The 27,502-nt window shown below is 39.3% G+C and overlaps 1 protein-coding gene across 4 annotated transcripts in view; it reads right to left on the reverse strand.

Moving 5' to 3' along the window:
• The window catches only part of LOC150075997 (FERM, ARHGEF and pleckstrin domain-containing protein 2-like), a 582,027-nt gene that overhangs the window by 79,488 nt on the left and 475,037 nt on the right, over positions 1 to 27,502 (reverse strand). For all 4 annotated transcript variants that reach the window (XM_090387911.1, XM_090387910.1, XM_090387913.1 and 1 more), the window contains one exon: positions 7,484 to 7,656. In XM_090387911.1, the coding sequence (XP_090244037.1) occupies positions 7,484 to 7,656 (173 nt within the window). The remainder of the gene's footprint in view (positions 1 to 7,483; positions 7,657 to 27,502) is intronic.

The raw sequence follows: 27,502 nt of genomic DNA on the forward strand, positions 1-27,502 counted from the left end.
CATCCCCTCCAATAATTTGTATAGTTCTTCCTTGAATTTATTCAAACTGTCTACTTCCACAACAACAGATGGAAGTTTGTTCCAAAAACTGACCATTCCCTTGCTGAAAGCAAACCTCTGCACATCTATCCTGCAACCGTCCTTCCTCAATTTGAATATATTCCTCCTTTTTTGTGCGTGTGTGTGTGTGTGTGGTCTGAGCAAGAGGAAGAATGCCAGAAGCATTGAGCTTATTCAATCTATTCAAAGCCTTAAACACCTCGATCAGATCACCTGGCAGGTGTCTAGCCTCCAGATGCTGACTTTGCAGAACTGAAGCTTGTCTTGTAAGATCATTCTCTTGTTTGTTCCATTCGTCAGTCTTGTTGCCCTTTGCTGCACCTGTCCCAGCAGATCTACATCCTTCCTAAAATGAGGACTCCAGACCTGTATGCAGAGTACTCAAGGCTTAGAAAACAAACTATGAAAGCTGGATTGTCTCCTATCTCAAGTTTGTTGGATAAATTGACACCTGCATTAAATGTCAAAAGATTATTATCCAGACCCTGTTCTTCTCTGAAGTGATTTTTTTTTTTTTGCATTTATCTCAAGGCAATTGAAGGTGTTCCAATAGTCGCAGAAAACTTCCTTGTGGCTACCAAAGCAGTGAGAAAGTGTGTTTAGTGGTTGATCGTGCAAGGAAAGGAGGGGGGGGGGGGTTCTAAAAGCCTTATATGAAGTTCTCTCAACAGTGCAGACAAGCTACTAGGACAGCACATGGTGTTTTTTTTGTGACATACAGGCATTTTGATTGTAGCAACAAAGAAGCAATTGTTCCATTATAGAAAGGCCTTAAGAATTCTTGGAAAAAAACAACTGTGATTGAAATGCAGAAGGAACATTCCTTGTGACAGCATTATTTACTTTTATTTTTGTTAAATTTATCTATTTGAATCACTTTCATCAATTAATGAATGGGAAGAAACATTAGCATTAGCATTAGCATTAGTAGAGGCATTTGATGCAAGAAAGCAAGCTTATGCAGCATCAGCCAAAAAAAAAAAAAAAAAAAAAGTAACATAAATAAATAAAAATAACCACTTCCACTTCACCCCTCTGTTCGTTCGAAATACCTGTCCAGCTGAGCCTTAAACTTATTTAGGCTATCAACTTCCACGACAAGGGATGGAAGTCTGTTCCACCCACCAACCACCCGCTGGCTAAAGGCAAATTTCCGCACATCTATCCTACATCTGTCTTTCCTCAATTTGAATTTATGCCCTCTCAGGTGATTTTTCTGAGCTAGAGGAAGAATCCCATCAGCATTGAGCATGCTCAAACCATTCAAGGCTTTGTACACCTCTATCAGATCACCCCGCTGGTGCCTAGTTTCCAGACACTGTAATTTGCAAAACTTAAGCCTTTCTTCGTAAGAGAACCCCCTTGTCCCATTCACCAATCTAGTTGCCCTTCTCTGTACTCGTTCCAGCAGCTCTACATCCTTCCTGAAAAGAGGCCTCCAGGCCTGTATACAGTACTCTAGGTGTGGCCTGACCATTGCCTTATACAAGGGAATAATCACCTCCTTATCCCTGCTAGAAAAATTCCTATATATCATTGACAATACACCATGAGCTACTCTTGCAGCTCGTCTGCACTGCTCAGAGAACTTCATATCTGCCTGCACCACCACCCCCAGGTCCCTTTCATTCTCTACCACTGTCAGTGTAGTACCACAGAGTTGATACGTTGCTCTGGGGTTGCTGTTTCCCATATGTAGTACTTTACATTTGTCAATGTTAAACTTCATTTGCCACCTCGAAGCCCATCTGCTCAACCTTTCCAAATCCTGTTGCAGCAGCATAGTGTCAGTAGTGTCCTTGACAACCCTGCCAACCTTCGTATCGTCTGCAAACTTGGACATTAAGCCTGATATACCATCATCAATATCATTTATAAATACAGAAAACAATAAAGGCCCCAATACTGAACCCTGAGGGACTCCACTAATAACATTAGTCCACGATGAGCAGTGTCCATTGATTACCACTCTCTGTCTTCTCCCCCTCAACCACCCCTTTATCCATAGCAGCAACTTGCCTCCAATGCCACACTGCTCCAATTTGTGCAGCAGTCTTCCATGTGCAACAGTATCAAAAGCCTTTCTAAGATCCAAGTATATAATATCAAAGTTATTCCCTGCATCCAGTTCTTTTGTGACTGCATCATAGTATCCAATCAAATTGGTCAGGCAAGACTTCCCCTTAACAAAACCATGCTGTGTCCTAGCTATAACTGAAGTCTTGTCTAGATGATCCTGCAGTGCTTCTTTCACCAGTGCCTCCATTAATTTTCCGGGAACAGAAGTTAAACTCACAGGTCTATAATTACTTGTGTCAGCCTTTGATCCCCCTTTGTGAATTGGGGTCACATTTGCACATCTCCAGTCAATGGGTACCTCCCCTGAGTCCAAGGAAGCTCTCATAATTATGGCTAAGGGTTTGCTTACCTCCTTTGCTGCCTCCTTTAATATAACTGGATAGATCCCATCCACCCCAGGTGTCTTTCTTGTGTTTATCTTCAACAATTTCTCCTCCACTTTGCTCTCAGTTATTACAAGATTCTCTAGCTTACTGCTAGAGTTGAATACACCTCTGGCATTCCCCTCGCTGAATAACTCCTCATGTGTGAATGTCGATGCAAAATATTCATTTAGTTTGTTAGCTACCCGAGCAGGGTCATCAACAGTTGACCCATCGATCTCAAGTGGACCAATCTGATTCATCCTCTTCCTTCTAGAGTTTACATAAGCAAAGAACTCTTTGCTGTTTTTCTTCGCATCCCTTGCCAAGGATCTCTCGTAATCTGCCTTCGCCTGCCTAACCTCCTTTGTAACTTGGTTACAGATCAACTTGTATCTATCATAGGCGTCCGTGTCACGTGTTAATTTGTATGTATCCCATGCATTTTTCTTCTCTGCCATATGCCTCATCAGTTCATCTGACATCCATTTAGGCCTAAACCTTGAACAATATTTCTTAGTTGGTATGTAAAGCCTGGTAGCTTCCAAGTTAAGTTCTTTGAATGCTTCCCATTTTGAATTTGCTGTTGGCAATATCATCAGTTGATCCCACTGTATAGAATTTAAATACTGTCTCAGTCCATTGTAGTCGCCTTTACGAAAGCAATACCCCTTCCCTTTACCCCTAATGGTAGTTACCTCTTTGAGTAACTCCCACTTCAGCACACTGTGATCACTGCCACCAAGTGGTTCATTTATCTGCAGATTCTTAATGCATGAAGAATCACTACTGATAATCAAATCAAGAGTATTACTCCCTCTAGTTGCCTCCCGAACATGCTGATGTAGAAAACAATCATCCAATAAATCCACAAAAGCCTTGCTACTGTGTGAGTGACCAGCCCCCAAATTCCAGTCAATATCTGGGAAATTAAAATCCCCCATTATAAGACTCTCTGATTTACTGGCCCACTCTATTTCTCCGAACAGTTTCTTATTATACTCATCAGAGTCATTAGGCCTATAGCACACTCCTACTCTCAATTTTGATCTCCCAATGCTTATGTCACACCAAACTGACTCGACACTGCACTGTCCAGCGATGTCGACTGGCTTCACTTCCTTGGATTTTATGTGTTTTTTAACTAATAGCATAACCCCTCCTCCCTTCCTATCCTGTCTATCCTTTCTGTAGACATTGTACTCCCCAAATTCCAGTTCTGCATTTCTTATATCTGTGTGACACCACGTCTCTGAAATCCCCACAATATCTGCCTTTGATGTTTTGAGCAATACCTCAAATTCATCAAATTTATTTACTAAACTCCTAGCATTGGTGTACACACAAGCATACATGCACCTGTTCTTTTTCTTAGCTACCCTAACACAACCCATGTGTTTACTTGTACCCCAATGATTCCCAGCAGTCTCTGAAATATCCTGCATCTTATTTTCCAGGCTGCGGCTCATTCCAATAGAAGCAGTGCAAGAATCACTTTCACCTCTGCCAGTGGCTACTGTTAATCTATTAGTCCTTGTATCCCCCCAATCTAGCAGTTTTCCGACCCACCTAACATTGCCTCGATAGCATCAGCAAACATTCTTGCACCCTTTCTATTTAAGTGTATCCCATCCCTGTAGAAGCAGTCTCTCCTGTTAACAAGTACAGACCAGGCTGAAAAAAATTCTACCCCTTGAGCCCTGCACAATCTTTCCAGGGCCGAATTGATTGACAGGGCTCTCATCATATACTCCCTCCTATCGTGTCTGGGCAGAATTGCAGACACTTTCAATTTCAACCCTAATTCACGGCTTTTTTTCATCAGTGACCTGTACTTGTCAAGTAATTCCGCCGGTCTCCTACTCTTAATGTCATTAGTGCCAACGTGTAAAACTATATCACCTTTTGTGCCCTTAAAAGATGATATCCGCTCTACAACGTCATCAACTTTTGCCCCTGGCAGATATACCCTGGTCCTATTCCACCTATCCTTTTTACAAAGCATGTTTCCCGTTTCCCTGACAATAGAGTCACCAACAACTACTAGTTCCTTTGGGACCAGCGCATTCTGCCTTGGGGGTTGCCGCTGTGTTCCGCGATGACCAAGTGCAAGCTCTGGCATTGGTGTGGGCAGCTGAGAGCTTGATGGGCCCCTCACTTGTAATCCTTCGAGGGCATCCACCCTATGCCCTCGATGACTGAACAAGTCAAAGCCCTAGAGAGAAATAAACTGAAGACTCATCATGGACTCAAGTATCTAGGTGATGCATATCTAATTCAGGCCTCAGAAGAAGACAATGATAAAGTGCAAAGTGTATAATGCTCTGGTAAAAAAAAAAGAATTTAGCTTTATTCAAGGACTCTCATTGTCAGGAAAATGGATAACATCTTTTGTAATAGGTGAACAAGAATAAGGGTATGTCTATCAGGAGCTAAAATTTATGATGTTACCAAGAGGATGTCAGTCTGTTTTCAAGGGTGGTGGGGGGGGGAGGTATTAAGGAATTAATAAGTTAGTTCCCACAATATTCATGTGGGAACTGACAATATAACTACACTGATGACATGATAGATATGTTTATACTTATCCATGCTGCAAAAATGCTCTGAGTTAGGTCAGAATCAATATGTGCTTGCATGGAAGAAGTCTGCAAAGCATCTGGGGAAATTTTTATCAGTGTGGCCTGCACCAGTGGGTAGAAGGAATCTATTCTGCAGGAATGGAATAGTTTGAACAATATCAACGATGAGGCCCGGGGTGTTTAAGTTTGTTTGTTTGTTATTTGGTTTTTAGAAGCATTAGCAACTAAGGCCACATTGCTCCGGGATATGTGGTGGTCATTCCCTGACCTTTCCGCATCCTCCGTACCGTATTTGGTGGTGACAGGCTCGAACCCCGGTCTAATCAAGAAGCGTGTGCTACGCACTGCTGCTCCTTCCCACCTGGCTACGGAGGCACTGGGGGGGGGGGATTAAGAGAACTACTAGTTAGATGGAACAGGGTTATATATGGTTTTTGTTTTAATGATATAGACCAAAGTAACACTGGCACACACTTTCAGTATTCTGTATAAGGCCAGAAAAACCAAAAAGTTTGACATTGGAAAGATGTGAAATTGAAGATGATGAAAATGAAACCCTCATTAGGCAGTGCCTCAAACCATTAAGGTATAATGCACTGCCTAACGAGAACTCCATTAGACCTGAGTGATTTCTTGAATTGAGAAGTGTGTGTGCTGACAATCCATATAGGTAGTTTCAAAGAATTAAGTGGGTAACTACAAACCACTAATTTTAATTTTAATTTTAATGGTAGGGAAAATCATGGATGCATCATTGTGTGATGCATCATGGATTGACCTGATGGAATTCATATTGGCAATCGATGATCAGATGGAAGCTCTCAACATAGTTTAAGTGATAGCAATTAAGGGATTTCTCCATTTCTTTGGAAAGAGTAGAGGTAAGTTCAGTGTGATGACAGTCCCACTTTTTAGAAACTGCCTAGATATGAGCAAATTTCCAAACAGAAGGATAAACACTAGCAGATTAAGAAAGCATAAAAAGGTAATACAGAACAGGAATAAACTCACGTGCTATGTTTATTTCTCCACTTGTGCTCCCCCCCCCGGGGGAGAACAATCCTTTTAATGGAAAATTACAGAAGGCATTGAATGGAACATAGTGGGAAAGGGAGGAGGTAGTTTACCAAGATTATCAATACAAGAGTTAGAAGAAATGTAGGATGCTAGTAAGTTGGCAATAAGTAAAGTGGTAGTATTGCACCAGTGTTGATGAGAGTTGTTTACCACCTAGGATTGTCTGGTAATACAGAAGGCAGCATTTCTCTGTGTGGTGTGGACACCACGCTTCGACCCCATGCTTAGGTTGGTTCACACATGGGCGATCATGTCCAATATATTTAGGCATGCAGCATTTCAGGACTTGCACACAGGGGGTCGTACCCACAGTTACTAACAATCCCACCATCATGAAGGTGCAAGCAGAGGATTTGACTGCCACAGAATGACCAGACTTAGCTGAAATTCAGCCCACTTGACTCGCAAGCATCACCTGAATATCAGTTCCACCAGTGTTTTAGATTCCCAGGTAGCAAGTCCTAGGTTGTAATACCTGAGAGAACATCTGTGGCAAATCTCAAGGATGAATATACAGGATATAGAGGATGGTCAAACAAGCAACAATGTATATATAATGTTGCAAGATTCCACACTGTGGAAATAATAACTCCAATATAACTTATACACTGATAGTTTGAGTTCAAAACAGTAGAGCAAGAAAGGGAATTGGTATGCTACACCTTAAAAAAACACACCGATATTCTTGAAATAGCTCAAAGATACACAAAAGGCACCCATATGGGGAGAGACTGAATATACAGGATACAGTGCATGGCATCTAGATATCTCAGAGAGTATCTAACTGTAGTTTATAAGACTGTGAGAGTGGTCGGCAAAATGAATTAAGAAGAAATTTTTAATATATTGAATGATGCTAGAATGGAGGTGGGGAGAAGGCATAAATTTGAAGTAAAGGAGAAGAATTATAAACTGAGCTGTAATATGTTTTCCTTTAGCCAGCAAGTTGTTAATCATTTGAACAAATTGCCTCCATGGGTAGCTTAGGTCAATTGTATAGGGAAGACCTACTGGGTCATTATTTTTTTTATTTTTGGTTGGTGTAGCAAAAGCCTCTAGTTTCTTTACACTCTACAGCTAAAAGTAATAATGGTATTTTACTTTTACTAAAAGTAAAAGTAAAATACCAATACAAGATCCTACAAGTTTAAGCCAACATTCACTCCTCTCTGCAATAGATATAAATATCTTGAATAGATGCCCTGTATTTATATATATATTTTTTTTTTGTGTGTGGTGTGTGGGTGTGCATAAAATTATCATTACCTAAATGTTTTATTTACCACACTTGATGGACTGGTTTTTACACTAATATTAACTTACCTAGCTGCCACCATAAGAGCTCTATTTCCCCCATAGATAGTGAAGCAGTTAGTTACTCCCATTTTAGGTTCTGTTTCTTCTACCATCACTCCTTGGAGAGCTAGCTGGCCATGAACTTTAAACTGAAGCTGGGGTGTTGCAGCTCGACTTGTGTACAGCAACATATCTGAAAACTTGAGATGAAAATAATAAAAGAACTGTAAACATCAGAATATTAATATGCAAAATACCAACATCCATTATGGCCCAAAATTTTATAATCACTTAATGAGACTCCTTACAAAAACAAAATTTAGTTAAATAACGGTCTCTGTAGCCGAGTGGGCAGGAGCGGGAGTGCAGTAGCTCATGCTCTTTGAGTAGACCGGGGTTCAAGCCCCTGACTGCTGAATATGGTCGATCTGCCAACCCGCACTGGACCAGCGTGGCAGATTATGGTCCATTTCCCTCAGCATGAATTGTTGAGGATGCTTCCATCCTGCAGTGGGTTGATAATGGCTGCACTTTACCTTTTTTTTTATAACCTAATAAGTAAAGCTTTCTATAAAATGGTCCATTGTGATTAGGAATCAAATGACTGAGAATACAGCTGACATCTTGGATGCAACACTGACTGTACAAAAATTAAATCATGACAAAGCATTCAAATCCTGCATTATTAAAATGTTGACTGCCAAATACGAGTTAACTTGTATGTGCCGATCTGGTGCAGGAAGCCACCTACGAGTTAACTCGGACTGGTATGACTTGGGCTTAGAGGGGAACAGGTATCCTGTGTCTTATCAGACACTCAGCCTAAAACACTCATGGATCCAACATCTCTCTATTACAGAAGATTGAGGAGAAGTCTGGTTGGCCTGCCTCCCTAAAATCCACTCATGCACACCTTCTCGACGGTAAGCCCTGTTACGTCACTTAGGTGGCAATGAACGTGTAGAGTGGTTCTCTTCAAGATGCCTAGTCAGCGTGAAGAGGAAAAGACCAAACCCTCCAGCATATGACAGCACAACAATACAAATGGCCCTCAGTCCCCAGCAGCTTTCACTCTCCCTCTTACGGCAGCGAGAGGATCAGAGTGGAAGCAGAGGGTGCTATGAATCTCTGGGTATGACCAGGCTGCCATGCACGGAAACTGAACTTGGCCTGTTATAACGTACAATCACTCATCGGTGAAGACAGGATATTAGAGCTGGAAAAGGAATTAGAAAATGTGAATTGGAATATCATCGGTTTGGCTGAAACAAGAAGAAGAAATGAATCACTTATAAGTTTATCAAGTGGAAATCTGCTGTACAACAATGGAAACAGTGAAAGGAGTGAAGGTGGAGTTGGGTTTCTGGTCCATAAAGATTTTAAAAACAACATTTTGGAATTCAAAAGTACATCACCAAGGGTGTCAAGACTAACACTCAAGATTTCTAAGAGGTGCAAGCTAAAGATTATAATGATTTATGCACCAACATCGAGCCATGATGATGAAGAGGTCGAAGAAATGTACACCGAAATTGAGTCTTCTAGATGAGCAGAAAACCCACTACACTCTTATTATGGGAGACTTCAATGCTAAGGTTGGAAAAAGGCAAAACAACGCAGAAAGAGGAACTATAGGAAATTTTGGAATTGGTGAAAGAAATAAAAGAGGTGAAAGACTTGTGGAATTTGCAGAATCTCAAGGACTGTCAGTAATGAACACTTTTTTCAAGAAAATGGTGAACAGAAAGTGGACATGGAAGAGTCCAAATGGATTAACAACTAATGAAATTGACTTCATCCTCACTAATAGAAGATATATTGTGAATGATGTTACCGTCCTGAATAAGGTAAATGTTGGAAGTGATCACAGAATGGTAAGATGTACACTTGATATAGATGAAGGAAAGGAAAAAACTGACTTGAGTAAATAATACAAAGGTCTTTGAGATAACAGAGGAGGAGAAAAAGCAGTATGTACTGGAACTTAAGAACAAGTTTGAGCTTCTGCAGACTGCTCAGGACCAAGATATCGATGAGGAATATTATAACTTTCTGAAAGTGATAAAGCCCAAGAAACCTATAGGGAAAAAGAAATCCAAAGAAGAAAAAATTAGTCAAGAAACACTTGTCATGATGAACCGAAGATGACAAATTAAGAGCAAGAAAAACACTGACAGGGAGAAAATTGAGTATACTGAGTTATGCAAAGCCATTAGAAAGAGACTCAGAGAGGACATAAGAAGATTTAACACAAGAAAAGTAGAACAAGCATTAAGGGAAAACAAAGGATTTAAATCAGCAGCCATGAGCAGTAATACAGAAAGACAAATGATACTGAAACTGAAGAATAACGATGGTGTACTTATAAACAGCAGAGAAGGCATAATTCAAATAGCAGAAGTCTACTATAGAGAATTATACAAGGAGTGAGGGAATGATACCAGCAGTGGGGAAGATGGATTGCAAAGTAGCAACACATACGACATACCCGATATTCTTCCTGATGAGGTAGAACATGCATTGAAGAAAATGAAGAATCGGAAAGCCCCGGGGGAAGATGAAGTTACTGTAGAGTTGTTAAAATTGGGAGGAAGAGACATAACAGAAAAACTGGCAAGGCTCTTCACAAAGTGCATTAGAAAAGGTGTGATGCCTAAGCAGTGGAATAATGCAATCATAGTTTTGCTGCATAAGTAAGGAGATAAATCAGAAATTGGAAATTATAGACCAATTAGCTTGTTATCCCACATCTACAAGTTGTTCACAAGGGTCATTACTAACAGATTACAAAGGATACTTGATGAGAATCAACTGAAAGAGCAAGCTGGCTTAAGGACAGGATTCTCAACTATGGATCACCTTCATGTAATATCAGAGCTAATGGAGAAAGCAAATGAATATAAAACACCATTATGCCTGGCATTTGTGGATTATGAAAAGGCATTTGACTCCATACAGCATAAGGCAATGTTTCGGGCACTGGAAAGACAAGGCATAGATACCCCATATAGTATGGTTTTGAAGAAAATATATGAGAGTGCTACCTCTTTTATTAGACTAGACAAAGACAGTAGGAAATTTAAAATCGAGAAAGGAGTTCGACAAAGAGAGACAATATCTCCAAAGCTGTTTACTGCTGCCCTTGAGGAAGCTTTCAGAAGATTAGACTGGTCGCAGAAAGGAGTCAATGTGAACGGAGAGTACCAAAACCATTTACGATTTGCAGATGATATTGTGGTCATAAGCCACGATCCCAAAGAATTAGAGGAAAATCTTAATCAGTTATGCACAGTTAGTAAGGATTTTGGACTAAAGATGAATATGGCTAAAACAAAAGTAATGATGAACAAGTATGCCATGGAAAGGGAAATAATGATTGAAGGAGCAGTAATTGAAAAGGTGGAGTCATATACTTATCTGGGACAAGTTATTAGCTGTAATAATGATAAATGGCTGGAAGTCAAGAGAAGAATAAATTTTGGATGGATAGTATTCAGGAAATATAGTCACATACTGAAGAGCAATACCCAGTTTGTCTGAAACGTAAAATAATGAATCAATGTATACTCCCCACCATGACTTATGGAAGTGAAACTTGGGCACTCACCAAAAGAATGAAAGAGAAGCTGAGAACTACACAGCGAAGAATGGAACGAATTATACTGGGAATCAGACTGTTAGATAAGAAGAGAAACACATGGGTTATGCAGCAAACTCAAGTAAAGGACATTCTTATCAAAACTAAAGAACTAAAATGGTCTTGGGCAGGACACAGCTCAAAGACATGATGACAGACGGACTAAGAAAATAACAGAATGGTACCCAAGAGGAGCTAGAAGAAAACCTGGAAGACAAAAGTGGAGATGGATAGATGAAATTCATGAGTTTTTGGTTAGTAAATGGATGGCCAGTGCTTAAAACAGAAGGAACTGGAAAGTTGCTGGAGAAGCCTTCATCCTGCAGTGGATTGAAAATGGCTGATGATGATGATGATGGTATGACTTGCCTTTCAGGCGCAGCTATGTGATATTTGTAGCAAATATGTGCAACTGATGGATAGTGAGCTTCTGGGATAAGAATGAAAAATCAACCACGGTGTCAGAAAACAGAAAATTTATTCACAAAAAAAATATATTTTATTTACAAATACATAAAGAAAAGTGTATTACTAAAACTCATGATAATATTATAGTGTTTATTTGTGATATTTCTTGAAACATTCTTCTTCCCAAAGAGCAGGCTTTTCTTGGCACATTGGACAACAATAGCGTGTTTCTCGGTGTTTTTTATTTCTGGTACATACTCGACATGGCTTAGTCAGGCATGCTTTTTTTTTCAGTTGGTGGTATAGCCTCTAAATAATGAATGTCGCATTCAGACCTAATCTTAGCATTAGCATTAGTAGAGGCATTTGATACAAGAAAGCAAGCTTATGCAGCATCAGCCAAAAAAATAAAATAATAAAATAAATAAATAACAATAAATAAATAAATAAAAATAACCACTTCCACTTCACCCCTCTGTTCGTTCGAAATACCTGTCCAGCTGAGCCTTAAACTTATTTAGGCTGTCAACTTCCACGACAAGGGATGGAAGTCTGTTCCACCAACCAACCACCTGCTGGCTAAAGGCAAATTTCCTCACGTCTATCCTACATCTGTCTTTCCTCAATTTGAATTTATGCCCTCTCAGGTGATTATTCTGAACAAGAGGAAGAATCCTATCAGCACTGAGCATGCTCAAACCATTCAAGGCTTTATACACCTCTATCAGTTCACCTTGCTGGTGCCTAGTCTCCAGACACTGTAATTTGCAAAACTTAAGCCTTTCTTCATAAGCACTAATCTTGTTGCCCTTCTCTGTACTCGTTCCAGCATCTCTACATCTGTCTTGAAATGAGGCCTCCAGACCTGTATACAGTACTCTAGGTGTGGCCTCACCATTGCCTTATACAAGGGAATAATCACCTCCTTATCCCTGCTAGAAAAATTCCTATATATCATTGACAATACACCATGAGCTACTCTTGCAGCCCGTCTGCACTGCTCAGAAAACTTCATATCTGCCTGCACAATTACCCCCATATCCCTTTCATTCTCTACCATTGTCAGTGTAGTACCACAGAGTTGATACGTGGCTCTGGGGTTGCTGTTTCCCATATGTAGCATTGAGTTTAATGCTAGGGCATCCGAGCATGAACCCAAGATCATAGTCAGTGCAAAATAGTATTTGGGGCGGTGCCATTCTTAGCATTCATGACTCTAGAACAGTAGCAGAAGGTGCTATGAAGTAGTGAATTCTGCTATACAATATTTTGTTCTGATGGGTGTGGAGGCAGTCTGATGGTATAGGATTGTTTCAGATTTGGCCTGTATTGGTGTTGATGCCCAAAACCAGAGTCCATGAACTACATGGCAGTTTTGGAGAATCGTGTGCTACCAACACTGCTCCATGTCATAGAAATGGACAAAAGTCATTCAGGACTTGTTTGTGGACCATTCCACAAACTCTGACTGTAGCCTAATGTGGCACTCCAGTGCAGTTGAGATCTGACTCAGAGTCACATCTCAACTGCATTGGAGTGCCACATTAGGCTACAGTGAAAATGGTCTTCTTTCAAATCAGATTGGTTTGTTTATTTTTGAGGTTTTTTTACAGCACATTAACAGTTTGCCATAATGAGCCATCCAACCTGGCTCTGGAAGGAAGTATTTTCAGGGGGGGGGGGTTGAGGCTATCATACAGGTAAAAAGTGGCTCTACTATTCATATCAATCAAAATAAATCACGTGCCTTACAGCTGTAAAGTACCATCAACTTTGTATTGTAAGATTTTGTTGTTATTTGGTTTTTAGGAGCATTAGCAACTAAGGCCATATTGCTCCGGGGATATGTGGTGGTCATTTCCTGACCTTCCCACATCCTCTGTATTTGGTGGTCACGGGCTCGAACCCCGGTCTGATCAAGAAGCGTGTGCTACGCACTGCTGCTCCTGCCCACCTGGCTACGGAGGCGCCTGTGTATTGCAAGAAAACTATTGTATGGCAGACTATACTGAAGTCTTACTAGGTTAAATAAATACACTGGGAGTACATAATTATATTAAAAAAAAAAAAAAAAAAAAAAAAATGAAAGCTCATTTCTACAGAACTTGAAAGAAAACCTTCAAAAAATTTTTTTTGATCAATTTGCAGATAATTATTAATTTTTGGTGTATAATTTTCTACACTATTGAAACAAAGCAGAATGTTTTTTGCACCTCTTTGTGAGTTATTACAATAGCAGCAGGGAAAGATTTATCTGCACCCGAGTAGAAAATTTGTGGGGTAGCAATTTTGCAGGGAAAAAAAAAAAAGTAAATAAATACAGTATCAAAAAACTAAACTTTTCTATTAATAATACAGTCTCATATCTTTTCGACTGCACCCCAATAAATATATTATATTGCTAGAAGTAACCAGACACCTGAATGTTTCAAAGAACCTTTTACTAATACAGTATTGTATCTCTTTCACTGGTGCATACACAGATCCACGTTTTGCAGGTTGTTTTAAACAACATGCCAGAAGTGACGTACATATGAAATGTCTGAAGTTTCCTATCTCTTATCTGTGTTAATATGCTGCCATCTCTTATCTGTGTTTCCAACTAATTATAGATAGTTTATAATAGATGGCAACATGAAAATAGCTTCAAACATTGGAGAATATCATGCCTGTTGACCTTAGTTATCCTATTCAGGTGAGAAAAAAGCTGAAATTGAAGAATTTCTGTGGAATTCATATCAAGAATTTGACAAAACCAAATGAAGTAATGCATAAATGGATGTAGGAATACTGTTACATCAAAAAGCATTAATGGGTGTTATTTACAAATTTTTGTATGAATTTTTAAAAAATAATTTTACCCTAATATTGGACCATAAAGTCAAAATAAGAATATATTAATATTTTAAATGGGGAGAGGCAACCCGTGGCATGTGCAGCTCTTACGGGTGGCACTAACTAATTTGGAAAAAAATCAGGTAAAAAATTATACAACGTATTTGTAATTATTTTTCTGTTTATACTTCTGGACAGTCACATAAGAGTCTTACAAGGCAGAGAGAACATGAAAATATTATTACATTTAGCAGTCGTGTGGGCTAGAACCATGGTTAACTCAAATGTATTAGCTATTCTACCTTTGTGTTTGACCAGTTGGCTACATAAACATAGTCTAAATTCAGTATTTATTGTCAGAAATTAAATACTGGAAAAAGTGGCCCTGCCAGCAACTACTGCCCCATAATGAAACATGCATGATGCCCCATGCTCCTCCCCCAATGCCAAGGGCAGATCCCACAACTTGTGTTTTAACAAGACAGCAACCTACAGTTCATATTTACTACCTGTTAGTGTTAGTCTAGCTCCTCGTGGCATCAATTCTGTAAGAATGAAAATTTAGTTGTTAATCTATATTAAATTTATTCTATAAATGAAAAGTTTTATTTTACTATTTCAAGTGAACAGCATAAAAATTCACGGTAACAGAATACTTAAATATAGTCTGTGATGATTGTTTTTCCCTCTTCTAAATATTATATGCCTTAGTTGAGTTCTAGATCTGCCCCAAGTGATGACACATTATCAACATAATGAGTGACATGTTGTAGGAAAAGAATGGCCACCACTATATGAAAGTATTCATCTACAGTTTTCATTTTATAAAAATTCCATGCAAAAATTCTCTCCTCAGGCTCACTGCTATGAAAATTTGCTAAAAGAGAACTCATTCACATGCTTTTCTGCATGTGGTTAAGTCCCTTGCCATGAATACACCACTAAAAAGATGACCTTTAGCCTTAATCACTCAGTAACCTTGAAGAATTTAGCAACTCAATGCTGATGGCATTGAGCTGCCCAATTCTTCCTCTTCCTCAGACTATACACAATGGGAGGACATAAATTCAAATTGAAGAGGGATGTTTGCATGAGACATGTGAGAAGATAAATTCAAGGAAGAACTACACAAAGTACTGGAAGGGATGGATGGACAAGTGATGAAGGATTTTTTTTGCCGATGCTTTATAAGCTTTTTTAGCAATATAGGCCACTACTAATACTAAATAACATCTCTAATGTGTCATCACTTGGGGCAGATCTAGAACTCAACTAAGTCACCGTGCAATATGATATGGTACACTTCCTTATATTGCTGACAGTGTAGAAAGAGTGGAATTGTCCAGAATATCAATGTACTGCATGGCATTCATTGTTCCAGGATGCTCAATATTCAAATCACGAGAAACAATACATGAGGGTACAAACTCTGTCATACTTTACAGTCGGATGATGACTTACCACAGTTCATAGTTTACCACGTTATAAGAACCAATAATGGCAGGTGCTCACCAGGAAGTCGATGCTATTTGGTTTGTGTACTGCAGTTCTCCCATAAATTACAACTTTGCAGCTGCTCACTATGTATCTTCCTCAAACTAATATCATTTCCTGTAGTCTCCCTGATTCCTAGTTGACAGCATTCAATGAGGATTGATGGGTAAGAATTGCTTTTCTTAGTGCCGCTGATCTGTTTCAGAAAATTTCTACATTCTACTGAAATATTTCCTGGCTATAGGTATCATTGGGCTACAGTAGCCCAATGATACCTGAGAATCTAAAACACTGATATTAAGGTTTTATCTGTGGGTCAAGCGGACTGAATTTCGGTGAAGTCCAGTCATTATGCATAAACCAAATTCTCTGCTTAAATCTTCATGATGGTAGGACTGTTATTAACACTTGATAGTCAAGTTCATGTTTATTCTCAAAATCAAAAAGAGGAAATTCCAAATTTGCAAACTCTTCTTTTGATATTCACTGGCTTAAAAATCTCTGTACCCCATTTTGACAAATTCACCTGCTGCCTCTACTGTTCTCTATGTTTTGCTAATTGATCATAACTCTTTGATTTACTTTCTTTTTAACTTGACTTGATCCAGTCTAACATTTTTTTTTTTTTTTTTTATAAAAACCCCAAACACAAGAGGTTGTTCTTTGTTTGTTTGAGTTTGAGTTTGATTTGGGTTTTATTGGCGCATTAGCAACTTTCTTTGTTTGTTTGTAATTTAGTTTTTAGGAGCATTAGCAATTAAGGCCATATTGCTCCAGGGATATGCGGTGGTCATTCCCTGACCTTACCGCATCTTCTATATTTGGTGGTCACGGGCTTGAACCCCGGTCTAACCAAGAAGCGTTTGCTACGCACTGCTACTCCTGCCCATCTGGCTATGGAGGTGCCACACAAGAGGTATTCGAACCTATAGTACTTAGTACCGTGCTTGGGTTGGAGGTTGAGAAGATATTTGTTGACATAAGCCTTGAACTTCTGTAGACTAATTTTCAGAAAATACGTATGAAAGAAGGTTGTTCCAAAAATTGGCAGCTGAATGAATAAACGAGGAAGATGAAAAGTTGGTTCTGTGAGTTTGAAGTTGAACAGTAAATGGATGTTGGCTGGTGGTGGCATGTGTTTGAACTGTTTTGAAAGAGAGAGTGGGAATTATAGAAGCCAATTCAGAAGAACAGTGCCCATGGAAGTATCTGTAAAAGAGGCATGCAGCAGAAACAGTACGTCTATGAGACAGAGTGGAAAAAATCTGTTAAAGAGGAGTCATTAATTAACCTAACTGCCCTCTTCTGAATGAAATCTAGAAGCCTGAGAGAGGTTTTAAGCGCACCGCCCAAAATGTTAGAACAATATTCCATGGTAGGGCGGATTTGCAATTTGTACAGACTGAACAGCGGTTTGGAAGAAAAGTAATGCCGAGAGCGAAAGAGAAAACCAAGTTTTTTAAATGCAGAGGAAGCAATATTTGTAATATCCTTGAACCAAGAGAGATTAGAAGTCAGGGTAAACCCTAAAAGAGATATATCATTTTGCCTAGAAATCGGAGTGTCACCAAAGAGAAGCATAGGAGCAGAAGAATCCTTTTTGCGAGATATAAGACAAGACTGAGTTTTAGAAGGATTGAAATCAACTTAGTTGTCTTTGCCCCACTGGAGAATTACCTGGAGATCGGTATTTAAGGAATTGGTAGCGGATATTTGAGAAGTTGAAGCTGATTGAGCAAGGTTTTTCGAAATGGAAAGTGGAATGCAATGTGCTATCATCGGCAAAACTATGGATAGGATTTCCAGTCAATGGAAGAATGTCATTAATATACAAGAGGAAAAGAGTGGGGGAAAGAACTGAACCTTGGGGGGGGGAAACACTGGCATTAGTGGAGAAGTTAGAAGACAGAGAGCCATCTACCATCACCCTCAGTGAGCGATCAGAGAGAAAACTGGATAACCAATTACTAAAAACAGTTGGCAAACCATAAGATGGAAGCTTGTTTAGAAGACCTTTATGACAAACACGGTCGAAAGCCTTTGAGATGTCAAGGGCAACTGCTTGTGTTTCATAAAACCTTTCCATCGAATTTGTCCATAAATGGTTAACAAAGTCAGAATATCACCAGTGGATCAACACTGACAGACTCCATAGTGGCGATTGTTGATCAGACGGAAGGTTTCTAGGTAGTTTAAGAGTTGATAGTTAATTGATTTCTCCATTACTTTAGAAAGAGTAAAAGTAATTGCAATGGGACGATAATTGGATGGGAGCGACTTGTTACCCTTTTTAGGAATTTGCTGGATATGAGCAAATTTCTAAGCAGAGGGAAAAACACCTTTGGAATAAGAAAGTGAAAAAAGGCGGCAAAGAATAGGATAGGAGCACAGTTCAGGAGCACAGGTTTTGAGAACAAGTGGAGAAATACCATCAGGATCTGGAGCTTTCTTACCATAGAGATTTGTAAAAACCTTCTGACATCTTTTTAACAGGAGATCACAGGAAGCAATGAAGCCTGTTGGGAATGGTGGGAGGTGTTTTACCAAGATCATTAACACATGAGTTGGAAGAGAAATGGGAATTGGAAGAGAAATGAGAAATGGATCAGCTTTATCTTTGGCTGAAGTGGCAACAGAACCATCTGGTTTTGACAGAGGTGGGAGCAGAGATGGGCAAAAGTTGCGGCTAATAACTTGGGCAAGAAACCAGCATGTCGGTGACCATTAGGGCAAGAAGCAAGTTTTCTACTCTTAGCCTGTTCAAAATCTAGTTTGGATTGATTAATGACTGCTTTACAATTGTTGCGAGCTTTGGTGTAGGCAGAAAATGAATCTGAAGAATGGGAAACAAGCCAATTACGATATGCAAGGTTCTTTTCTTGAACAGCCTTAGCACATTTATTGGAAAACCAAGGTTTAGATAAAGGACGAGATTTTAAGAGAGGAGTGTGGAATAAGGGATTCCATTCCTACAAGAATAATTTCACTGACATGATCTGAGCAAATGTTGACACCAGAAGTTTTAAAACAGTAGTCCGACCAAGGAAAAGAAATCTCGCAGGCCATCCCATTTTGCATTCTTGTAATGCCTAACAATACAAGGTTGGGAATAGCTATGATATTAAGACTCCATTGGAGAAGAGACAATCACCAAATTGTGATCTGAGGTACCTAAAGGACCACTCACTTCAATTGCGTACTTAGAAGGGTTGTTTGTGAGAAAAAGATCAAGCGCGTTGGCTGTATGGTTAGGATTGTCCAGTATTCTTGTAGGTAAATGAACAAGCTGTGCAAGGTCATTAGAAATTGCAAAAGCCTCAGCATTTCGACCGGCTGGGTCGGTGTGACTAGAAAGTGGAAGCCAGCTGGAGTTGTGAACATTAAAATCACCAAGGAAAATTACCTCACACTTGGATTTCTGTTAGGAAAGTTGGACCGGAGAAAGTCAAGTGCAAAGAGAGGAAGTCAAAGAGCTCCAAGTGATTAGTGGATTTCGGAGAACGGTGGAGACAACAGATGAATTCGACACAGCGAGGTAGAGAGATTTTAAACCAGAGAAGATCGAAGAGAGGAGATTGCCAAATTACCAAGTTTCTGACAGGGAATATCGGAATGGAAATATGCACAAGTACCACCTTTGAGGCAAAAGGAATCATACAGCAAATAGTTTGGGCAACTGAGATGAGGAGTAGTTGAATCAACCGATAACTGAGATTCTGTCAATAAAAGTACACGAGGTTTGGCAGACTGCAAGCGGAAATGGCCATCTTTGAGATTACAACTGAGACCACATATATTTGTGAAACGAACTCGGAAGTGTTTGGGAGGTTTAGATCTTTTCGCAGATAAGCTTACTCTATTAGTTTGACAATTCATGGTGTATTCAATAGTAAGAAAAAGTGGGTGGGGACATGCTGTATGAAGTAATGAAATTTTTGGATATGGCATACACATGGTAAGAATATAACCAGACCCCTGACATAATGTGGCCTCGACAATGCCCCCCCCCCCCTGCATACACACTACTCTTAACTCCCTCCAGTCACTATCTGGCAGAGTAGAGTAGCAAGATTATACACTAGCTGAACTGGAAGCCTCCTAAAGAGTTAACAATAGGTTCGGTCCAGTGTAGTAACTAGTGGCCAGCCTGCGAGCACAGTTTTAGAGCTATACCCTCGAAATGTAAGGAAGATTGGATCTCGCCATGATGTTCATCATAACCTCAAAGTCATCAGTCATATTGCATGATGGAAGAGATGGAGAAGGGTTTACCGGAACTTAACTCTGGAGACTAAACATGGGTTCCACTGCTTCAAGCTTCCAATAAGCAAAGTAGTGGTACTGCACCGGTTGATCAGAGTCATCTACCACCTAGCATTGCCTGGTAACACAGAGGGGCGACATTCCCCCATGTGGTGTGGGCGCCACACCTCAATCCCTGCTCACGTTGGTTCATACCTGGATGGTCACCAACAGTGTGCTTGTGCATGGAGGTTATACCCAGGATTACTAATAGTCCCACCATTGTGAAGGTGCAAGCAGAGGATTTGGCTGTCACAGACCATCCGGACTTCACCGAAATTGGGTCTACTTGACTTGAATGTCACCGGAATATCAACTATCTTAGCAGTGGGCTAATTTTCCTTGGTGAGTTTAATATCCACAGCTTCAGTTGGCTTCAATGTTTTTGTTCACTCTTGGTGCTGCTTTTCTTCTAAATAACTACTTAAACATAAGAAAGGCACCTGGGATGGATGGGATCTATCCAGTTACATTAAAGGAGATGGCAAAGGAAGCAAGCAAACCCTTAGCCATAATTATGAGAGCATCATTGGACTCATCTCCAGTCGCCACAGATTGGAGATGTGCAAATGTATCCCCAATTCACAAAAGGGAGAGAGCTCAAAGGGTGACACGAGTAATTACAGACCTGTTAGTTAAACTTCTGTTCTGGGGAAAATAATGGAGTAACTGGTTAAAGAAGCATTGCAGGATCATCTGGACAGACTGCAGTAATAATTCAGACACAGCATGGGTTTGTTAAGCAGAAGACTTGTCTGACTGGATACTATGGTGTGGTCACAGAGGAACTGATATGCAAAAAATAATTTTGATATCATATACTTGGATTTCAGGAAACATTTGATACTGTTGCACATGGAAGACTAGTGTACAAATTGGAGCAGTATGGCATTAAGGGCAAGTTGCTACAATGGATAAAAAGATGGTTGAGTGGGAGAAGACAGAGAGTGGTAATCAATGGATGCTGCTGTTCATGGTCTAATGTTATTAGTTGAGTCCAACAGGGTTTGGTGTTGGGCCCATTGTTGTTTGTATATTTATCACTGATATTGATGAAGGTATATCGGGCTTAATGTTCAAGTATACAGATGATACAACGGTTGGCAGGGTGGTTAATGACAGTAGTGGCAGTGTGCCACTGCAACAGGATCTAGAAAAGTTGGGCAGATGGGCTGAGAAGTGGCAACTGAATTTTAACATTGACAAATGCAAAGTACTGCCTATGGGTAGAAGTAATCCCAGAGAAATGTACCAACTATGTGGTACCACACTCAGGGCGATAGAGATTGGAAAAAACCTTGGGGATAATTGTGTAGTCAATTATGTTATTTTTGTTTTTAGGAGCATTAGCAACTAAGGCCATATTGCTCCGGGGATATGCAGTGGTCATTCCCTGACCTTTCCACATCCTCCATATTTGGTGGTCACGTGCTCGAACTCCGGTCTAATCAAGAAGCGTGTGTACGCACTGCTACTCCTGCCCACCTGGCTACGCAGGCACCTGTGCAGTCAGATATGAAGTTTTCTGAGTAGTTCAGACAGGCCATCAGAGCAGGTCACAACGACAGATGGAAGTTTGTTCCAGCAATTAACCACCCGCTGACTAAAGGCAAATTTCCGCACATCTATTCTACATGTCTTTTCTTAATTTGAATTTATGCCCCCTTAGTAATCTGAACAAGTGGAAGGATCCCATCAGAATTCAGCATGCTCAAACCATTCAAGGTCTTATATACCTCAATCAGATCACCGCGCAGGTGTCTAGTCTCCCGCCACTGCAATTTGCAGAACATAAGCCTCGCTTGGTAAGACGATCCCTTCATTCCCCTCACCAATCTTGTTGCCCTTCTCTGTACACGCTCAAGTAAATCTACATCCTTCCTAAAATGAGGGCTCCAGACCTGTACGCAGAACTCAAGGTGTGGCCTGACCATTGCCTTGTACAGAGGGATAATCACCTCCTTTTCCCTGCTAGCAAAATTCCTATATATATCATTGACAAAACTCCATGACCTGCCCTGGTAGCCTGTCTGCATTGCTCAGAAAACTACATATCTGCCTGCACAATTACGCCCAGATCTTTTTCATTTTCTACCACCTCACGTTTAGTACCACACAGTTGGTACGTTTCTCTGGGGTTACTTCTACCCATATGCAGTACTTTGCATTTGTCAAGGTTAAACTTCAGTTGCCACTTCTTAGCCCAAATTATCTAGATCTAGTTGCAGTAGCACACTGCCATTATTGTCATTAACAACCCTGCCAACCTTTGTATCATCTGCAAACTTCGACATTAAGCCTGATATACCTTCATCAATATCATTGATAAATATACAAAACAACAGAGGACCCAACAGCGAGCCCTGTGGGACTCCGCTAATAACATTAGTCCACGAAGAGCAGCACCCATTGATTACCACCCTCTGTCTTCTCCCACTTAACCATCCTTTTATCCATTGTAGCAACTTACCCTTAATACCATTCTGCTCCAATTTGTACAATAGTCTTTCATGCGCAACAGTGCCAAAAGCTTTCCTGAAATACAAATAGATGATATCAAAATTATTTTTTGCATCCAGTTCCTTTGTAACCACATCATAATATCCTATCAAATTTGTCAGACAAGACTATCCCTTAACAAACCCATGCTGTGTCTGAATTATTGCTGCAGTCTTGTCTAGATGATCCTGCGATGCATCTTTAACCAGTGACTCCATTATTTTACACGGAACAGAAGTTAAACTAACTGGTCTGTAATTACTCGTGTCGCCCTTCGACCCCCCTTTTATTGGGGATACATTTGCACATCTCCAGGCCGTGGGAACCTAACCCGAGTCCAAGGATGCTCTCATAATTATGGCCAAAGGTTTGCTTAGTTGCTTTGCTGCCTCCTTTAATATAACTGGATAGATCCCATCCACCCCAGGTGCTTTTCTTTTGTTTAACTTCAACAATTTCTCCTCCACTTTGCTCTCAGTTATTACAAAATCATTACGTGTCCTGCTACAATTTGATAACCTTCTGCCATTTCCAAACCTTAATAACTCCTCGTGTGTGAATGTAGATGCAAAATACTCAATTCAGTTTGTTTGCTATCTGGGCAGGATCATCAACATCGATCTATCGATATCAAGTGGACCAATCAGATTCATCCCCTTCCTTTTAGAGTTTATATAAGTAAAAAAATCCCTGCTGTTTTTCTTAGCATCTTTTGCCAAGGATTTCTCGTAATCTGCCTTCGTCTGCCTAACCTCCTTTGTGACCTGATTACAGACTAACTTATATCTGCCATAGGCTTCTGAGTCGCTTGATAATTTATATGCATCCCATGCATTTTTCTTCTCTCTTACAAGTCTCATTAGATAACCATTTAGGCCTAAACCTTGAACAATATTTCTTAATAGGTATGAAACTTTTAGTAGCTTCCACGATTAATTCCTTGAATGCTTCCCACTTAGAATTTACTGTTGGTAACATTGTCAGTTCATCCCACTGTACAGAATTTAAAAGCTTTCTGAGACCACTGTACTCATCTTTACGGAAGCAAAAACCCATTACTTTACCCCTGATGGTAATTATATCTTTAAGTAAATCCCACAACAGTACACTGTGATCACTGCCACCTAGTGGTTCCTTTATTTGCAAATTCTTAATACACGAATGATAGGTTCTTATTACTTGAGATTAGCAAAAGTACACTCAATATGAAAAGAGATTAACATGCGGGTTACATAGCTTGATAACTACGTTGATCAAAGGGGACAGTAAAATGAATAAAGGTAAATTTTTTAAGGAATTAAGTGCTACAACTAAGTGGCATAAATTCAAACTAAAGGAGAAATTAAAAAAATTCAAATTATTATTTTAACACCACCAGAGATTGTTCCTCACATCTGTATTTGTCTGTAGAATGTGGGTGTTCATGGGCTAATTTGAAGGTTATGATTAATGAAAAATGTGGAACAACTTGTGGGAAGAAATTCCTACTCCCTTTTGTTGAGAATGGATAACCACAGTTTTGACTAAAGAGAAATTTAGAAATTTCTTCAGCTGTTGATGGGAAAGAACCCATAGCTCTCTAAATGTTTGCCAGGCAGCACTGTATCATGTCAACCAAGCTACTACAGAGAACAAACAAAAGGGTAAGATTTATAGAGAAGATTGCAGGAAGTTTCCCATTAGCTCGTGAGCAGTTCATTGGAATAATCATTGGAATAATTTGCCTCCATGGATAGTTGAGGTTGATATGGGGAAATTCAAACACAAAGTGAACATTCTTGTGATGGAATAGGCAGAGTTATTAAAGAAATTTAATGTTTCCTTGTAAAAAAATCACATTCTAATTGCAGAAAATATGTATAACTGTGTATATGTATAATTTCTCCTTTAGTTTGAATTTATGTATAACAGGTGTCTAAAAATGATGGACTAGTATTTTAGATTACAAAAGAGTGTTGCAATTTTTAACAACTTGGAACCCAGGTTTGAAAAATATATCTGATATCAAGTTATATTAGATCATGTTATTGTGCTTATAAATTTAATCACAATGCAAATGTCATGCATTACTAGTAACTGGGAAAACCTCTACGAATTTCTTTTCTCAGTTGATGACAGCCTTAAATATAGAACATTTTGTTCAGTGGCAATAAGGAGATCATGGTGCCTCCGTAGCCAGGTAGGAAGGAGCAGCAGTGCCTAGCACACGCTTCTCGATTAGACCGGGGGTTCGAGCCCATCACCACCAAATATGGAAGATGCGGAAAGGTCAGGGAATGACCACCGCATATCCCGGAGCAATATGGCCTTAGTTGCTAATGCTCCTAAAAACCAAAAAAACAAACAAACATAAGGAGATCATACAGCATCTATCTATAATGATGAATTTTTGTTGGAAACACTCAAAATGTGTAAGAAGTCAGGTAGAACTATTTAATTATTTTATGCAATTCAATTACTTTGTACTGAAAGTCACAATGATAAATACAGGGTTGTTAAAATGAAAGTATCCCCATGTAGAGGGCTCCGGAGTGAATTCTAAGGCTCGTACAAAAGAGAAATTTGGACAACAGGTACAATAAACAATGCGCTCACCATTTATTGGAAAAAAAAAAAAAAATTTGTTACAAAATTTTTCACTGTGGCAATACAAATCACTTGAACAGCGCTACAATTGTTCAATGCGTCCTCCATTTTGGTCAACAACAGTTTCCATTCGAAGAACAGCATTTTATACAGCAGAATGTAACATGTCAACTGGAATAGCCAGCACATGTCGTCAACGCTGTCCTTCAGATCTGCCAGAGTTTGACATCCTTTCTGATACACCTGGTTCTTCAAAAAAACACACACCCAGAAGTCGAATGGAGTCAGGTCCAGTGATTGGGGTGGCCAAGATGTCTGGAAACAATGGCTGATGACCCGTTCATCTGTAAAGTGTTGCCTTAGCAATCTTTGGATACAACGGTGGATGTGGTAATGCACCATCTTGCATGAATATGGTATCCTGAAGCCATCCACGTTGTTGCTGCTCCGGTATTGTGAAATTTGTCAACATTTCATAATATCGCTGTCCAGTGACGGAACAGGTGCAGAGTCAGTCGGTGTTATCTGTTCAAAAAAAATATGGCCTAATCATGAATGGAACCGTAAATCAACACCACATTGTCACTTTTGGAGAATGCAATGGGACTTCTTGGATAACTCAACGGTTTTCTGGTGCCCAAATGCGACAGTTGTGCGTATTCACTTGTCCATTTAAGCAGAAGTGGGCTTCATCACTCCAAAGGATGTTCCACGGCCAAGTGATATCCACTGTCATTCGCACCAGAAACTGAAGTGCGTATGTGAAATGTATATCTGCATCACCATGCTTTAGCTGCTGTAGCATGTGCATCTTGTAAGGATAGTACCGCAACACCTGACACATTACTAGCCTTACAGTGGAATACGGCATGTCCACTTCACGAGAAACAGCTGGCACACTTGCACTACAAAATGGAGATTGACTTGATAAATCCACTTGTTTTTGACCTCTACCTGGTTGAACACCAAGATGTCCTGTTGCTTCAAATTTTGCAATCATTTTGCAGACAGCACAAACAATCATAGGTCCACGGCTTATGCACTTCTGACGCTGGAATTTTCTGATAGCCGCAGCTGCATTGTTGCTGTTTTGATAGTACAGCTTCACTAATAGCACCTTTTCCTGCAATTGTTGGCACTGCTGCTGTAGTGCAGGCAAACATCTACTGTATGATTTTGAAGAGACTGCTTTGTTTTTATACAGTACAGTAGAGCAAACGGTAGAAATTATATATTACATTCAGGGAGTTTTTCTAGAACAAAGTTTATGTTCTCACAACCAAATGGAATAATAAAAGCATTTGAGATTTTAGTAATATGATCTCAAATGTTTCATGTAACATCTTTATTGTTATCTTAATTTGTTTGTTCCAAAAAAAAAAAAAAAAAAAGGAGGGAGGGGAAGAAAATTGTTTGCATTATTATTGTTCTAATTAGATAGTATGAATCAGAGCTGTAATACTCAATATGTTCTACGTTGATAATAATATTAGTAAAATAATAAGAGGCGTTTACCTCAATATAGTACATAGAACACTTCCGTATGATACCCTCCAGAAATTAAAACGGAAAAAACGAAAAAATCGACAACTTACCGGTACATTAGAGTAAAATATAAATAATTAAATAATCGATTCAACACAATTCAAATCAATTTAAAACAATTAAAAATCAAATTAAAACAATTTTTAATTGTTTTAAATTGATTATTTAATTATTTATATTTTACTCTAATGTACCGGTAAGTTGTCGATTTTTTCGTTTTTTCCGTTTTAATTTCTGGACGGTATCTCATACGGAAGTGTGCTACGTACTATATTGAGGTAAACTCCTCTTATTATTTTACTAATATTATTGTTCTAAAGAAAAGTAAGTGATGGTGCTATCATTTCAATTTGTAATTTTTGATTAAATAAATAGATAAAATTAAATAGATTTTGATTAAACAAATAAATAAATCTATAATATGGAATTTATTTGGAAATGCACACTTTTTCCAGTCCATTATTAGAGAATCTTTACTCAAGGTATCCTCAGCTGACTAGCTATTTATGAACATCCTATCTTTAGCAAATCCATTAAACCCCTCCCCCATAATTTACTAATGTCTAACTTTTAGAATTTTGAAACTTAAATTTAAAGGCACATGAATGTGAATATGTTTTTCATGCTATATAACATTTATTTTTTTGAATGATGAACATATAGTGCAGACAGTCATCATTTTATGCAGGTTTCCCTATGACCAAAAGTTATAATTTTTCAGTGGTTAAAATTCTTAAAAC

The sequence above is a fragment of the Mastigoproctus giganteus genome, chromosome 13 (assembly GCF_048544385.1).
Source record: "Mastigoproctus giganteus isolate SK-2022 chromosome 13, ASM4854438v1, whole genome shotgun sequence".
NCBI classification, from domain to species: domain Eukaryota; kingdom Metazoa; phylum Arthropoda; class Arachnida; order Uropygi; family Thelyphonidae; genus Mastigoproctus; species Mastigoproctus giganteus.